This window comes from Syngnathoides biaculeatus, chromosome 18 (genome assembly GCF_019802595.1).
Source record: "Syngnathoides biaculeatus isolate LvHL_M chromosome 18, ASM1980259v1, whole genome shotgun sequence".
In the NCBI taxonomy this organism is placed as follows: domain Eukaryota; kingdom Metazoa; phylum Chordata; class Actinopteri; order Syngnathiformes; family Syngnathidae; genus Syngnathoides; species Syngnathoides biaculeatus.
The window spans coordinates 10,542,097-10,560,064 of record NC_084657.1 but is presented as its reverse complement, the minus strand read 5'-3'; the positions used below and the strand labels follow the sequence as shown (position 1 = coordinate 10,560,064).

The window sequence follows — 17,968 nt, the reverse complement described above, 5'->3', positions numbered from 1 at the left end:
TGTGTCATTTTGAAATGTGATTCAATGTGTGAGGGATGATTGGTTTTTACATCCGATGGCACAATTCACATACGTACTGTAAAAAATGAAAAGAAGAAGCCACTGGTTTCTTTCAGGCAGCACACGGAACTTTCTCTAACAACGACCGCTGCTCCGGCACACTTTATTTTTCCTACTTTACCTTACACCCACCCTCATCCCCGCTCTTAAAGATGTACACATAATTACAAATGTTACAGTACTTACGCAGCCCATCAATGCGTTTTATAATGAAAGCGTCCACCACCGCTGCTTTAGTTAGCAACACAGTCTGGGCAACGTAGAGCAAAGATGAACTAGACATGCTGCTTATGTTTACTTTCGATATTAACGGAGAAAGTTAAAAAAAGAAATGCTGTTGTTTTACGATGCAATGCCTGTCGGAGTATGTGAACAATCGAAGAAAAAGTGGTGAAACTGGACGAGATTTTCTCTTTTGGAGTGGGAAACGTCTGGTCTGAAGCCAAAATAGAAAGTGCAGGGTGAGATGGTGTGTAATTTTAAAATTCCACCTTGGCACAGCCTGATCCGGGATGAAAGCACAGACAATACAGTGCACAAAAAGCTAATTCTGTATTTTAAATATAGGAGGCAACATAACATTAACCTTAAAACAGTTTGGGAGCATCATCATCATCAAAGTAAATCTTGGGGTAAAAAAAGTCTGGCCACCCCTGGAATACATCATACAGATCAGATTTATTATAGCAATACGCTTCTTTGACACAAATAACTACTTCAGGGATTTGGTGCCATTTTGTGGTATCTAAGCACAACCTATATAGAGCGCACCCAAAAAAAACCCAACATTTTTTTCAGTGCCAGCAATGAGCAGATCACAAACAGGTGACTGCTCCTGCATTTCAGTTTATTGTCATGATTCCGTCGCCTGCTGAAAGGATATTTTATGCATGACAAAAATGTCGTGTTGACTAAAGAATAAGGGGATCGCCAGCCTCCAAAAATGGCAGTTCCAATCCTCACTCCGTACAGCTGCGCACAGTGAGCGCGTGATGTTTTGAAGAGCGCTGTCTGTTACGGCACTTGGAAGTGACAAGAGCGCGTTGCTTCTTTGTAGCTGAGTTGCAAGGCAGCATCAAAGAGGACAAACAAGGCTCTTTATTGAAGTGGAGCTGCACTTTCGACCTCGCCTTTGTACTCCTTCTCATGCACTTAGGTAAAAAGGAAACTTCTTTCCCCCGTGCGGCGGAACCCATCTTAACATCGCAACACATCTGCTTCGACACAATAATCAATATTAGGCCTATTCTCAGTTACTTTCCAACAGCTGGTCAAGATGAAAGAGGAAGAGAAGGGCCGAGAACTACGGAGGAGTGCAAAAAATGTATTACACCCCAGATAAGGCCAAAGCATTTCAATTCATTTTGATTGCACAACGCGAAGACTGTGAAGAGGATGTGGTTTTGGATCATAACCCTTAAAGCTGACCAGCGGCGGTTTATTAGGTGACTTTAACAGATTAAGACAGATAAGAAGAAAAAAGACGTCTGGCCTTGCGGTGGTTCTTATGTAATGGTCCGCTTCAAGTGCATTGGACTGTCGAGCGGCTTCTCATCGCGGCCTCAGAAAAGGCAACACGTCGCTGCAATCCACTCTCCTCGGACATCCCTTGTGATACTTGCCGTCAGTGAATCAGCTGCGTGGTCCCAATGGAGCCAATCAAACTAATTAAACAGGACTACTTAAGCCTCCTCTCATTAGTCTCCAAGTAAACAGCCTTAATTTTATATGCATTTTAATGCCCGTCACCGAGCTCTGACAGCGGCGGTGGGGGCGACGGATGACTGATGAAGGCTGGTGATTTTTGTGCTCGCAAGTGTATTAAACCTCACTTCATCCGGAGAAAATGTGTGCTTGTGGATTTATGTTGATCAGCAAAAAAAAAAAAAAACTGCTTTTGCAGAGATGATTGATGAAAATTGAAATAATACCGCATGTTCACGCTACATTTTTATAGCTCGCAGGTATCCGCCGTACGCCAGAGCACTAAAGCACAGTCGAGCACCGCTCTGGGAGCAAAAGGTGAACCATAGCGTGGTGCACAAAACACATATTCACATGTTCTTCCAGTGAGCGATGTAGATGCTGTTTTCAGGTAGAGCGAAGGCATGCAGAGGGTTATGAGCTATCTCCATGAATATTTGCATAGGTGCGAGTATACGTCTGCACTTGTCCGTCCACTGGGGACGTGAGTGATGGGAGCAACTGGAGAGCTATTAGCACAGTCAGCAGGAGGGAGGGCCGGCAGGCTAGATGGAAAGGACGGGCCAACTGGGTAGAGATCTCGCAAGTACAAAACTCCCTGGGCCCGGAGCTTCGGAACAGTGGGTGGCATCAAAACAACGGTCGAGACAGAGCACGCACACCCGACCGCACAAATATTCCATTCTATTTCCATGCCGATCCTCCTTTTTTCATCTCCATCTGATCTCCAGCGGCGTCCAAAGGTAGCACTCATCGAGCAGGAAGCCTTTCCTCGAGGTTCAGTTCAGCATTTAAGAAATAATTATTGCCACGTTACCTCTCAGGAGAGCGCCGTCGTGGCAGACCATCTCCTCCCACGTCAGCATCGGCGGTAACGTCCTGAGGTGAGCCGAGTTTGGCCAGATCACAATGGCCTTTTTTTTTTCTTCCTTTTGTGCTTTGAAAAAAAAATAACTGACTTTTTATTATCTGTGCACTCTGCACAGACAGCTGCCTACGCACAAACAGAGATTTATGCTCGCTCGCCACTGGACATGGGAGCACGCAGGCAGCATTTGGAAATAAAATCCAGGACCCAAACAACGACAAACTCGAATGAGGTTCAGTGGAATGGATATTCTAAACCGTGTCTCCTCTTCAGAATTGCCAAACCATTTTAATCTAAAACGGCAATAAACTGTACTCCGATATAGAATAACTATCACATCTACATTGCGTCCTATGATCCAATCCATTATTCGTGTAGTGGTTCACATAATTTTCAGACTTGATTCCTGCTCAGTGTTACAACCACCCTGCAAATGACTGCCAGCCACAAAGGAAAATGGTGAAAAAATAAAAAGGAGCATGTGAAAAATGAATTTATTTGCATCTAGTGTTTCCATAAACCGAACTGCGCAGCTATTTTGTCAGATGCAAACTCGGGTGCAGCTGGTTAGCCGATTAGCTTCCACATCCTTTTGCCTGCAAGCGTGTTTCCGTTTTTGCGCCCACAAAGTTTTAGTGGACCAGGCCCTCAAAACACAACGTACAAAATGCAGTCGAGGGTGATTAATGGATGGCAGAGCTAATCTGGGAGCGACGCAGCTCCGTGAACGCGCACGCGGAAGCAGACGAGGCGTGACATCCAGTGACGTCACAGCAGCATACTCGCAGCTGTCAGTGGGAACGGAGTCACGGCCCGAGAAGCTCACTGTTTGCTTACGTGTGAGTGCGTGCGGTCAGCATTGCTTTGGAGAAAGTGAGTCGGACGGACAGGAGAGGAGAGAGGCCTCTGGTAAAGTGCCTCCGTCCCGGGCGTTGAAGACTCTTCGATTGTGTCTGTTTTATGCCTGCGCGTGCATGGGAACGAGACGCGACGGGCACGGTCAGTCAAGTGTATGAGCTCACAACGCTCGTTGTCAGGTCCTATTTTAAGGCTCGCAACTCACGAAGAGCTCTGGCCTCTACAGAGCCATTGGGCTAATGATCAGCCTTGGCAATTAAAACCTATCTGTGAGTCAGAGTGGCATCAGGAGGGCCATCTGCTTCCAGCCCAGTAGCACTTATTCTGGCCTGTGGGACCACTTGCCGGGGTCACAGCTCACCCAGCTTGCAGCGGGATGGTCACAGGATCCAAAGAACAATCTGCCGCCCGGCTCAAGTTCAGCCGAGACTCGACGGACGGCGCTGCTGCATGTGCACATAGGGACCTCTGTTCCGGAGCACATTGTTGCACACAGGCGTGACACTGGCAACCTCCTCATCAGCTCCAGACCACTGACTTTGCCCACCTGTTCCAAAAGTGTTGCCAAGAAATTGGGCAGTTATTGTACCGACAAGCGGGAGAGCGGTTGTCTGAGCATTGAGGAAAAACTCTGGACATGCGGTTGATGACTGCACACGGTGTCCCAAATTACAACCCTATCCACACCGGAATTCACAGCTCGCAGGAGGTCAGATCAATTGGAAAAATAACCTTTTCAAGCAAATCCTACGTACTTTTAATGAGTGGAATTCTCTTGTCTTTATTCGTCAAAGACAGTCTGAAAGAATGTTGATTTAAAAAAAAAAATGCCTTGAGGTCACATGACATCTTGGAAAAACACATCTGGTTTTGGATGAAAGTCCACACGCTGTACAAGCTAAAAAAAAAAAAACACAATTCATGTGCGCAATCGTACATCTCGCCTCTGTCCTAATCCATTAACATTGCATGTGCAACCTTTACTTCAAAAACGGGGAAGGCTCTATATAGCCCATGTCAGCACCTTTCCGTCTCTCGGCAGCAGACAGGTGCAGAACCCTGGGAGGCTACCTGCTGTTTCAGGCCAACGCTTTGCAGTGACCTGTTGTGCATTTTTCACACGCTTGGTTGCTTCTGCCCCAGTTTAAAGGGACATGCAACCCTCAGGAACCATCATGCCAGACTCACAGGTCACCGACTCTTTCCCTATATGCTCCGCGCTGAGAAGACAGCTGTTCTTCCCCCGGGCAATGTGAATTACAGTCCTTTTAGTCGATACGGACTGCACCTCAACACCACCTATAGTTCTGACCCACGTAACATCTTGGAAATAGTATGAAAAATAAACCAACAAAAAAGCCACATTTCTACCAAGCACTTCAGCTCAATTTGTAAACGGTCTCAAAAGAATAGACCAGTACTATCCCACTTTTGCAGGGGAACCGGTCTCAGTCAGAGGATAAGGGCTGACGCAAGAAACAATGGCGTCTGTTTATTGAGGGAACAAAGGATTGTCAATTCTGTGTTACAAAACGGAGATTTGAATTCAGTGGTGAGTTTCACGCCGTCTCGCTGCTATTTACAGTACGTAGTTGACGTCACGATTGCCACCCTGCCAGCAAGCCCTGCAGGGGAAACACAAGGAACTCGCAAACTGAATAGAATGTAAGCACTTCCTGGAAAGAAGGCTTGGGAATTTTCTTTCTTCTTTAAGTACAAATGCAGAGCTATTATGTAAAAATTCCAGCACACCTGCTACCCCAATGTTGACCAGGCGAATCGACGTTGTGGATGGCTGGGAAGTTTCATCACGTGCCCATCCCTTAATCGCTTCGATAGAATTAAGTCCCAAAAGGGCTTTCAGTTGGCGTTTGTGCAACTTGGCACGCGGGCTGGTATATGAACGGATGAAGAAAACTACCAGAATGCTAAAATTCTCAGATTTGTGGGAAGAAAACGATATGACACCTCTGTGTGAGAATCTGAAATTCCAAACCAAGATTGTGCAGTGAGTGTAGTGAACATGCACATCCAGAGGTGTTAGAACGCACATTTTTTTTTTGGTACTGTAAAAGCAATCATAGGTACGCACGGTATAAAGGGAACCTGCACTCCGAAAATGACCTGCAGTTAAACTGGCTCTCCCCATCTTAATCATGGTTTCCATCCTTTATTAATATTATTTTTTTTAACTTCTTTAAAAGGCTGACTCAGAGGACGCATATTGCTGTTTGTCTGTCACGACATCTGGAGTCGCTGAATGACTGATTGTAATGCGTCTCTCTTACACAGTCTGTCTCTCTGTCCTGATGGGAGCTTACTAACATCTTCATCCCTGCTTTTTTTTTTTTTCCCAGAGAAGCATAATGACCTCCGAGTAGCAGCTCTAATGGAAGCATAATGGTCATTTATGCTGGGGGAGGCTCCGAGGGCACAGCTGTGGAGGCAAGCAAGTTGCACAAGACGACGAGAGAGCCGAGTGAAGCTCCCGGTTAAGTCCCTCCACTTCCACCTCTTCCCATCATGCACGTCTCCTGAATCTAATTCTCCTTATGAATGTGGTCTTTATCCGTGTGCTGCGTGAGCGCAATTAACTGCGTATTCATGTGTGTGCCAAGGAAGCAGTCGATGCAAGGCTCGTCAACAATGGAACGATTCCATAAATGGCGTGTGCAGCTTTTGTGCCTTGCCTTCTTGTCTTCTACGGTTTATTCACAGACAAAATGCGCATTTAATCATCGTCATTATCATTAGTGTCTTATTCATCATACACACGGCACAATACCGTTCGCACAATAGACGATTGCAAAGCGTCTAACAATACGTTTGTGGCGTTTCCTGCGACATCTCACTGCAAACGGATAGAACGTATTAACCTTTATGAATGATGAGATACATTGTTTTTTTTTTTTTTGTTTTTTTCTATTTAGTTCCGGGTAGATGAAGATGTAGATTAAATGAATGTCAACTGTGCATACGCAACATCAACTAGAACACAGTTGCACGTCCAAATTAATTTAAAACATAGGACAAAATAATCTCGATTGAGAAACGTGCAGAGTTGAGTGCGGTTCTGTTCCACGTAGTCCGGCCGTTAAAATGGATGCTGGTTCCCTTCAAACTATGTACTTTGAGCACAAAATGCACACGCTACAGAACTCTCCTGGGCAGTGCAAGCTGAACAATACGATAAGACATTTAAATAATGCTAATGAGACTGTTGCATGGAAACGCAAATGTACAGTAATGTGGCGTTCGCGTTGGGATCTTCTACTTTGTCCATTTGCAGCATTACACTCCTACGTGTTATTAGAGAAAATGCACCGTATAGCCGACTGATGGCGAGGACGCATTACGCCGCATCCCGCATGGAAACATTCACCCAGCCAAAGGAGCCGCAATGCTGCTCTTTGATGTTGTCAGTTAATCACACCGAGTAATCGGATTACTTTCTCACGCCACTTTCAATGTGAGGAGACAAATGTTTTATCTTGATTTGTTCTTAAAAAGCTCTTCCCTAAAAACAACAAAAATCAGAGCAGCTGAACTGTCCAAACGGTTTTATTAGTCTTGTTTAGGATGGTGAGGTCCTGTTTAATGTCTCATTGTCGGAAAGTAAGTGCAAGACGTCTTCAATTACTTGGATCTCGAAAGTCTACACACCCCAGTTCAAATGTCAGGTTCATGTGAAATGGGGGGGAGGGGGGGGGAGACCAAATTTCATTTTTTCCCCACCATTAATGTCACCTATAACCTATACAACTTGAATGAAAATGTCTTTAAGAGGTCAAGAGAAAAAAAATTAAGAACTGATATAACTTCTCCGACACTGTTTTTCACATTATACATCCTAGCTGTTTAGGAGAGCTCACGTGTGTTTAAGAAAAAGATGTAGTCAAACTTGGGTGCTTTTCCCTTATAAGATGCTGCACAATATCTGAAGAAGACTGAAGGGAGAGGCTCCAATACTTGCCAGAAATTCCTGCTTGCCTCTCGGCAGCCTTCTGTGACCAGTTTTCTTGACGTCACTTCATCACTTTTGCTTTTGCTGTCTGTCCATCCATCCATTATCAGCCGTTTTTCCGGGTCGGGTCTCGGGGGAAGTAGCTTCAGCATGGCTACCCAGACTTCCCTTTCCCAGACCACTTCTTCCAGCTCTTCCAGAGGGATCCCAAGGCATTCCCAAGCCAGCCGAGAGACATAGTCTCTCTTGTGTGTCCTCGGTCGTTACCGGTCGTTCCGGTGGGACATGCCCGAAACACCTCACCAGGGAGGCATCCGAATCAGATGCCCCAGCCACCTCATCTGGCTCCTCTCAATGCGGAGGAGCAGCGGCTCGACTCTGAGCCCCTCCCGGATGACCTCGCTTCTCACCTTATCTCTAAGGGAGAGCCCGGAAACCCCCCGGAGGAAACTCATTTCGTCCGCTTGTATCCGGGCTGTCCTGTTCTTGGCAATGTCACTGCTGCACTATATTTTATGCACAAGATGATGATTGTCTTCACGTGTTCCATGGTTGTATATCAATTGTCATGCCTCTGTATTGTTGTGAATTTACATAGTCAAAATGGGAGACATTTGCTCATAAACAAATTAGCCAAAGCGTTGTTGGTCAACCTCAAGAAGCGATGACGCACCTGATTGTGCCAATCTTCACGATACCGCCAGCAAAAAAAAAAAAGCTTGCAGAAAGACTTTTAACAAATTCAGATCATTTCTGTAATATAGTTTGCTCAGCCCAAACTTCACTCATGGCTTGATGCCTAATTGTCAAGTTTAAAGTCGAATCTGGAGCTGCCTCAAATGCAAACTGCTGAAGCAGAAGAGCTTCATCAGACTTCCCCACTACCTTCACTGAATCTAAATGACATCCAACTTTAATCATGAACTCTTCGCCGGGATTGGCCCCGGCACTCCTGCGGCCCTTGTGAGGACCAGGAGAACGGATAGATGGAAGATAACAAACAATCGGCTTCTAGTTAAAAAATATAACTGGGATTGTAATCAAAGTATAAGAGTGAATCCCTCACCAACACAAAAAGGAGGTGGCAAATACTAAAACACGAATATATTCAGTCACAACTGACAAAAACATCGGAGCATAAAAGTAAAAAACAACAACAATTTTGCACCTCACTTTTCTCTCGTCTTGATTATCATTTGCAAATCACTCAATTCAGGCATTAAGCCCAAAAGGTGCTGCTACAAGGCAATCACTCTGATTGCACATAAAATGCACGTAGGAAGCTCAGAAAGCAACACAACATGTGATCGGATTTGAATCAAACGCGTGAAGGGATTCTTTTCGTGCGCAGGGGCTTTGTTTCCTGTCTTTTCCTTTGTAAATTGACTGTGTGCAGTAAAAAAAAAAAAAAAAAAAAATCATTCCCAGTGTCATAAAACGCTTGTTCTTATTAGCCGTCTTGTCCGTTCCCTCTTTTCGCGACGCATTATTCCATTATTGCTTTTTACACTTAGCAGATACGCCGCCTGCGCGGAATCCCGCGTCCTCCTCCGAGCTCAAAGTGCACATTTCACTGAACTCTATTTACACAACGGATGACTAACGCTAACCCAAAGGAATATGTTGACCCGCTGGTGGTTAAAACCTTGGGAGTGTGTCCCAGCCTTTTTTTTTAAATTATTTTAATTGTATTTTATTCTAATCACCTAATTAAACTATAACTACAGCAGCTATGCCAGACAAACATCGCCACAGATTTGTATCTTCAATGAATTCATTAACTGCAAATTGAAATTGTCACGCAAATGCTGTGTGAGACTGCTGGAAGACGCTATTGCTGGGACTAATGGTGGGCGTGGGGGTCGGGGGAGAGAAGAACCATCATCCGAGTGTATGTGAAGCATTGGGGATGACATCGAAGCAGTCTGATTGGGCACTTAAAGTGCTTTAATGCAATGCCACGACATCATTCCCGTGTTATTTCTTCTTGACTTGAGACAATAAATGAAGAAGAGCTCTTTTCCAAAACAGTAAACATCCACATATAATATTCTGAGAAAAATTACCATTATTGACCAAACCATAGCTTTTTTTTTTTTTTTTTTGCAAACATAGATTTTCTCCTGTTAACAAATTGGCTTGGTTTGATGATTAAATAAGATAATTGAATTTTGACATGATAGAGTTTGGGAAAATCAATTTTGTCACTTTTCACATTTAGTCTCATATTCTGCAACTAATATGCATTTGGCAGAGAACATGTTCACGTTCAGCTGTCCATTAAACGACGTCTACGTGCATTTTGTTCTTGGGTTGAGTTTCTATCCAAAATTTGAACAAAATGAAAAATACAACTACAAAAACTCATGCGTCACCGATCTTCACAAGACATTGACTAATGTCCTCATATTTAAAATTAAGGTGGTGAAATATAGTTTGGAAACCCAAAGAAATTGGTGGCTGACAGGTGGCCTGGAACATTCTGTCTTGGATCCAAAAGTTTTCCATTCAATTCAACGTGAGCCACTAATTTGATCAAATTTAGCAGTCATATTTGATACTTGAGCTAACTGCACACATACGACGAACACACAGACACGCACTACATTATCATGAGATAAAATGCACTCGGACGGTTGAGGCTGTTTGTTTTTTTTTTTTTTTTTCAAAATCTTTTTCAGGTTGTTTACTGCCAGTTCCGATTTTTTTTTTTTTTTTTTGGGTCTCCACTTGTGTCGTTTGAACGCCGGCTGGAGTTTGTTCTTCCTGTGAGTTTCCTCTCACTGGTATCTCACTCAATTCAGCGTTTCATCACCGATCATTGTTTTAGCAATGCTTTATCCTGACAACCGAACGGGGTTTGCTGGGTGTTATAAAAAAAAAACAAAAACAAAAAAAAAAACCCTTTGCACTCCAGCCCATAATTTATGCCTCTTGGATTTGGTCTGCGGTTTGTTTGTGTGTTTCAGTGAGGTTATGTACAGTGAGAGAGAGAGAGAGGGAGAAATTCAAAAATGAGGATGCTTCCACTAGTTTAGCAATGAAGGACACCAGTCAATATTTGTCCTGGGGTTATTTAATTTGGACATGGGGTCTGATTTATACATAAAAAAAAAAATTCCAATTACCCTGTCAAGAGCTGAGCGAGTCCAGAGGACACCGTTTTAATCATACAGCTTTATCAAACTCCTTAAATTGAGTTTAACATGGAAAGGATAATGTATTCCGCCGTGGGGAAGGTGATATCACTTAATTTGCCCCAAAACAGTAAACATTTGAAAAAAAATCCACGTTTCGCTGGATTCATTGAATAAATTGACAGTTGCTTGTCTATGAGTCTCGTGAGCATCTTTCTAAGATTGCTTCTGCAGATATGAATGATGGATAGAGTTTAAATTAGGCTTTTCAACGGCACATAAAAACAAAGCCTTTTTTTTGTTTTTTTTAATATTGACATCTATTATGGATCGGTCAGTGCCATTTCTAAGGAAAACGTAGTCTCTGCTATACATGGTTGCTGTTAGGTGCAAATCTTGTACACATCTGATCTGCAGGTGGTCTCAGCTGGACCTGCCGCGGTACCATTCCTGGATCCATTTCACAAAGATATTACAGAGATTTGAGCCGCTGTCAGACATTTCCCATTCCGTCTTATCAGTGGCAGGAGGGATGTCTGGCACAACAAACAAAGTATGTGTAAAGTCCCTAAATAAAGCATGAAATGGAAGGGATCCCTGCGAGGCCTGTTGCAGTGTTCCGCTACACCTGCTCACTGGCCAAAACCTGCAGCTTGGACTCCCATTAAAGTGCCTTTACACTTCAAGTCGAGACTTTTAATGCAGAAATTCCTCCTTTTGGCATTCTGAGAGCATATTTTTTCCCTTCTTCACGGTGGACTTTGCAATCATCGGCCGATGGAAAATGAAGACCTGATCCCATTTTTGTCATTTGGTCATGGCAGCGTTCGAGTACGCCACAACATAATTGACTTCACTATTTGTCGCTTTACAATATAGCTGCTTCAGCAATCTGGACACGTCACATTCTTAATACCCCGCGGGTGATTCGCTGACTGACGTGTATGCTGATGAGCATTTATGGCTGCGTTATTGTGTGTGGCAAAAAAAAAAAAAAAAAAAAAATATATATATATATATATATATATATATATATATATATATATATAAAAGCTCGTGACTCACCAGGGAACTGGTAGCTGTAGCTGGGTGTGAATCCGGTGTATCCACGGCCATACGTTGCCACAATATTCGGGTAACCTTGAAGGGAACATTGAAAAGAGCTCAGTGGCAATGACCAGAACGGAATATACTGTACTTCACAAAAGAGCAGTGACACCCATTACAATACAATTTAGCGTCACATAATACAGAGAAAGAAATTGTTCTCTTCCTGAACACCCCCACACAGGAAGAGATCAAATGTGATCCTCTAAATAGCATGAGATTATGAAAGAATCTTTTATCACGCAGACAGCCTAATATGTATCATGTCGTAGCCTCATTTCGTGTATTTGAAAAATGGCGACGTAGAAGTAATTTACTTGCTTGCTTCCAGCCTAATAAAATGAGGTGACATGTATTCGTGCTCCATCACGTGTCCACCTGACTGTCAAGTGAAAAACATTCACCGCGTCGGCAGAGTGAGGACAAGTACCACCCCGAAATCAATGCTCGACTCTCTTAATTCGATTAGCCGCTAATTTTGATCGAGCCGGTCTCGCCGCCGTCGTAATCCATCCGACACTGCGGATGGCTTTCGGCTAATTCCGCTTGAAGAAAGTTAGCAACTACTTAGAAGCCCTTCAGCAACGTGAACACTTGCGCGTTCTCCTCTTGGCTCGCAGTCCTTTTTATTGACCCAAAATGTGGATGCATTTTTATAAGAGAAAGTAATAACATTTATAGCGCTCTTGGGAGCATTGTTAGACGCCCACCAGTGACACTGTTGCCGTACTTTATGTTCTGTGGACTGAGCGGACAGCTTCATATACCGACCTTGCCGGGTTCACCGGCCGGATAAAGTTGCTTCGATATGACTTAGAATTGGACTCCTTATTTCTTCGTCTGTAGCCCTTAGCCGAGCCACCAGAGTATGAATGGCTTTTTTCCAATTATTGGAAGCTCGTGTGCTGAGATTGAGGACATTTGACACTTTTTAATCATCAAATGTTCACCATTATTCCTCTTGAATGTGGTTTATACACTTAATGACTTACGTGAAATACAAAATTCACAATATAATGACATTTAAGTTAGTAGTTAGTTTGAAGAAAGACTGATGATCCATACTTGAATAAGACCAATCATAATAAATACAAACTAGAAACCATTCATCTGGTCATTTTATTTGTCTGGAGCCTATCCCAGCTGTCAACGGGCAGGAGGCTGCCCCACCGTGCCGCCCAAACGAGAAACCGATACTTGTAACTTACGTTTAACAAGAGAATTCAGAATTCACAGAAATGACACATGCATGCTGAGAATCGTTTCACGACGTGAAAGAAGGTACACACTTATGGAAGTAAATTAGTGCCACCAGGATTTGAATTTGAAATGTAAAGTCATCACATTTTCAATAGTTGCTACAATTCGCTGTCTGAAATTCACCGTCTGTGCCACACGGCAGGGTTACTTCAGGTCAGAACCGGACACCCAGCCAATCGCAGTCACGCTTTTTTAGTCACGTGACGTCACATAGTAAGAAAGCGTAACTGGATTGGCTGGCTGTTTGGTACTGACCTGAAGTAACCCTGCCGGTGAATTTTAGACGGCGAATTGTAGCCGGTTGAATTGTTAACACTGAAAAGTTACACTGAAACACAACTATTGAAAATGTGATCACTTTGCATTGCAAATTCAAATCCTTTTTTCTGTGGCATTTCAGATTCAAATCCATACACACTTTGCTTCGCTCTCAAGGATCGCACAATCTTTCGCCAGGTGTATAGTATGGTTACTATGCGCGACAAAGAGGACGGAATGTCATTCGGAATATTTAAAAGTGCCAGATGCGTTATCGATCCGCTGTCACAATATCGCACGTCGCACAATCCGCAGTTAATTAGCTCGACAGGTTGAGGCCGAAGCAGCTGCGGCCAACATATTGAGACAACCATGCGAGGGAGCTGCGACCAAAGCAGACTCCCCCCCCCCCCCCGCCTCTCAGAAAAAAATAACACGAGGAGAGTGGGTGGGTGAGCGTGTGGGCCAACATGTGAGTCAGTGAGAATTTAAGTACCATCAAGGGTAATATAAACATAATTAACCCTCTAATTACACTATATGTCTCAGTCTTTATCTGTTTTTCACAAACTATTGCAAGCGACCAAGCATAAATAAAAAGAAGTACTTCAGGACAGGACAGATCATGTCATAACTCATACTTCAATCTGTGGATCAAAAACTCGGAAATTTTGCCATACAAAAACAAATTTGTCTCACGGTGGATAAATTGACTTTATAAACCTGGTAAGCGGTTGCCATGAGGATGTCTAAAATAATACACTTTGTAGGAATCAATACAGGAAAACAGACACCCGTCCATCTTCTTACCCGCTTATCCTCACAAGGGTCGCAGGAGTGCTGGAGGCTATCCCAGCTGTCAACTGGCGGGAGGCGGGTTACACCCTGAACTGGTCGCCAGAGCAATGAAAACGGACATTTTCAAACAAAGCCAAGTGAGATGAAATATGGTGCCGGAAATTGCCTCACGCACATTATACGGCATAACGTACGGTATTTTGCATGCATGCACGTTTCCGCGTGTGCGTGCGTGTTCGCATTTTGTGTATGGATTCCGCTCTGTATGCCTCAGAGCCGCGTGTCACTCGGAATCAGAAAGGTTGACCTTGGTCATAAATATCTAATCAGTGTTTGCTGTCCATGAAAAAGATCAATTTATTCCTGACCCAATGGGAAAATGTGTCTGCCCCTGCCATCTTCATCTCGCTCGCAGACAAAAAAAAAAAAAAAAAAAGCGACTCAGAGAAGGATGAGAGAAACTCTAACCCGGTGTGGATGAATGCATGAAAAAAGAAGAAGAAGAAAAAGAAAATCTTCATTAGCTTCTGATGAGAAGTCATCACCTGGAAGCCACAGATGGATGGCTTTCACAAAAGCCCTCATTGTTTGTTTGGGCTGAAAAGAACCGAGATGTGATACAATGAAAAGCCATTACGGAACACCAAAAATGGGATATTATGTGGTTGATATTGTCAAACAGAAGAAATGCCTTGCCAAAATTGCTTGGCTTAAACGGCGAATCCATTCTTCGAAGCTGATGCGTCTCAACTCTGCTCCCGTTACCGAATTTGCCCCACAAAGGGCTGCCCAAGGACTTTGGGGTGGGGGGGGGGGGGGAAGAGATGCATTTCTGGTTTTTGGGGGACTGGAGCGAGACGCACATCTCGTACCGTGCGCACTTAGAAGTTTGAGGAAAAACAAGTGGCGGGTGGGAGTGAGAAATGCGACCTATTCCATTAAACGAAGCCTGCCATTGTGTTTGGCCCGACGGCGGCCTCTTCGCCTGCTCTTATTAATATGCATGCTAATGCACCTATTTTATGGCTCAACAGCTCTGATTCACTTTAAAATCAATTATCCATCTGGCTCAGCCATATCTTGCTCAGGCTCAAATGTCTATTTATTTCAACAAACATACATCGGCACGGCACAATAAAGATAAATGCCTCGATTAGAGGCAGTAAACAAAGGAGCGAGGGAAAGCTTTAATGAGATTTGGCACAAAAGAAGCTTACACTTTCTTAAATAATGAGCCAAGGGTTTTGTTTTTTTTTCTAAATGCAAATTATATAAAGGAATGTTTCGCTGCCCTTGTTCCAATTTCATTTAGATAAGGGTGTCGCTAAACAAGTCGGCTGCTCAAATTCGACACGAGCACGTCGCTGGCTGCCTGTCTGCTTCGTCCCAGCGGAGGAGAAGAGTGCTCTCCTCCATGGACACATTAGTGCGTGACAAGTTCTGGAACGCTCCCCGTGCTTTTGGAAGATACGGAAATGACTGACAAGAAGTAAAGTTTGACATGACTGCACTTTAAGGAAAGTTCAAAGCTGAATAAAACCCCCAAATTTAAACCGCTGCCGCTCATGGAGTCAAGCAAATTTAGTGAGACTTCAGATCAGTGAGCGTCTGAATGATCGACGGAAGCGATTTTTCTCTTTGTGCCGGAGTGTGAACACCACACAGCACTGGAAATGCAACCGGTTACGACGTAGAAAAGTGGCTGTTCATTGGTTAACTACTACTGGCCTCTGAAATGCAATCGAGGGCACATAAAAACCTTCACACTCACACCTATAATTAATAATTTAGAGTCTTCAATGAATCAACCCAACATGAACGTTTTGGGAATGTGGGAGGAAGCCAGAGTAGCTAAAGAAAACCAACGCAAGCACAGAGAGAACATTCAGACCTCACAAGAGAGAGCCAGACCCCAAATTTGAACCCCCAACCGCAAATCTGTGAGCGACTGTGCTAACCACCCCCCCCCCCCCAACCCCCCGTGCTACCGGATTCAAGTGGTGATAAATCTTACATCTATTCATCTATCACAAATATTTAGCCATATTTAGATCTTGGATAAGTTCTGGTGCCACGGTGACGCAGCCGTAGACCGTTGGCCTCACAGTTCTGAGGACCGGGGTTCAAATCCCGGCCCCGCCTGCGTGGGTTTTCTCAGGGCACTCCGGTTTCCTCCCACATCCCCAAAACATGCAGACTGGAGACTCTAAATTGCCTCTAAGTGTGATTGTGAGTGCGATTGGCTGGCAACCAGTTCAGGGTGTACCCTGCCCCCCTCCTGCCCGATGACAGCCGGGATCGGCTCCAGCACTCCTGGGCCGCTCGTGGGGATAAGCGGCTCAGAAAATGGATGGATAGGTTCTTTAGCTACATTTGAACGCAATCCACTTTCTCGAGTGCTTCAAACTTTGTGTTACCTGGTGCAGATAAAAATGCATGAATATGGCACAGTGTGCACCTGCTGTACGAGGAGGAAGTGGGGTTTGTTACAGCAGTAGCGGTGGTGCTGGTGGTGGGGGGGGTTCTACCCGCACAGCAAAACGAGTCTCATGCAATCAGCAGCATGTTTCTTTTGCGTTTGAATGAAAAATAAATCTTTTATGTGAGGGCAAATCCATTTGGGCGGGTCGCACATACAAATGATATGCATGGGAACGGCGGGGGGAGAGAAAGGAAGAGAGATGTGGAAGGATGGAGAGACAGGAAGGGAGAGAGTGAAAAATAGTGTTAAATAAAAAGGGGGCCACAGGCATGGTCAGGATGGTAATGAAGAGGGGTAGACCAGCAGCTGAGGTCCCTGTAGATGAGATCTCTCCCTGACATGTGTGTCCCCTTCATTACCCATTAAGGGGGGCACAGTGATGAATCCTTAATATGACATTACACCAATTTTCCTCTTCATTTAGCCTGCTAATGTGCTGGTCTACTCCTATATGGCCAGGGGCTGTCTGTACCAGACTTCACCAGAAATAGACCACAGTGGCCACTGGTGGCACACCTTCAAGCCGCCTAATTAGGGCCGGTGCTCAACTAATGGGGCTTTCTTGACACGAGCTTGCCTCGCTTGACTCTTTTTCTTCGCAGGTAGAAATGGATGACCAAACCAGAGACATTTGCTCAGTTCGTCCTCAAAAATGAAATCATTTAAATGTGACGCGTTCGGTCGATCCCGGGAGAATACCGTTGGACGCCGTACAAACATTTAAGCGGTAAATTGCTTTCAGAAATTGACTATTTTTCAGCCAACACGAGTCACGCCGCGACCCTCCCAAAATTGCGAGGGGCTCCCGCAATCCACACAAACATGTCACAGAGAAAATGTAATATTTGCCAAGACAAAAATCCATCGGGTCATAATTGGAAATTGGCTCGGTTGTTATGGCATATTTTTTTTTCCGCAAGCTGCTTTTCCAAGCACGCCACCTAAATTCTCATTGGAAAAAAGCTCGATAACGTTTGCTCATGTCATTGTCAACACAAAAGAAACCCGCAAAAAGCATTTTCAAATAACGGGTGACAAATTCATCAGCTGCCTTTCGAACTGTATCGACGGCTTTCGTACACTTTCCTGCTTTAAGGAGGACGAACAAGACTGTGCGTCTGAAGGTAACATTTTGAAAAAGAAAAGAGAACATTGCCAAGTTGTTCTTCAATGGACACATTATTTCACGTATTTGCATGATTGTGTGTTCATATAAAGGAGAATAAGACTTACTCAGCATGCCCATCCCGAGCATGAAGGCATCCATGGTGTAGGGCAGACCCCTGGCTCGCCCTCTTGTTCCAGGCGGGAACATCACCTCCTTGGGCTGGGCCTTCTTACATTCTACCTATGTAGACAGACAAAGACACACACACACACGCACACACGCACGCACGCACGCACAGAAACACACACCCGCACACACGTAAACTATTAGACTGTGCAGGCACACAGGCCGACAGATCTGACAG

General features: G+C 44.3%; 1 protein-coding gene across 11 annotated transcripts in view; it reads right to left on the bottom strand.

The window, feature by feature from the left end:
* LOC133491387 (RNA-binding protein Musashi homolog 2) overlaps window positions 1-17,968 on the bottom strand; it is a 213,472-nt gene that overhangs the window by 42,884 nt on the left and 152,620 nt on the right. For all 11 annotated transcript variants that reach the window (XM_061802422.1, XM_061802424.1, XM_061802426.1 and 8 more), the window contains 2 exons: window positions 17,730-17,844; window positions 11,657-11,731 (listed from right to left, as the gene is read on the bottom strand). In XM_061802422.1, coding sequence (XP_061658406.1) covers window positions 11,657-11,731; window positions 17,730-17,844 — 190 coding nt within the window. The remainder of the gene's footprint in view (window positions 1-11,656; window positions 11,732-17,729; window positions 17,845-17,968) is intronic.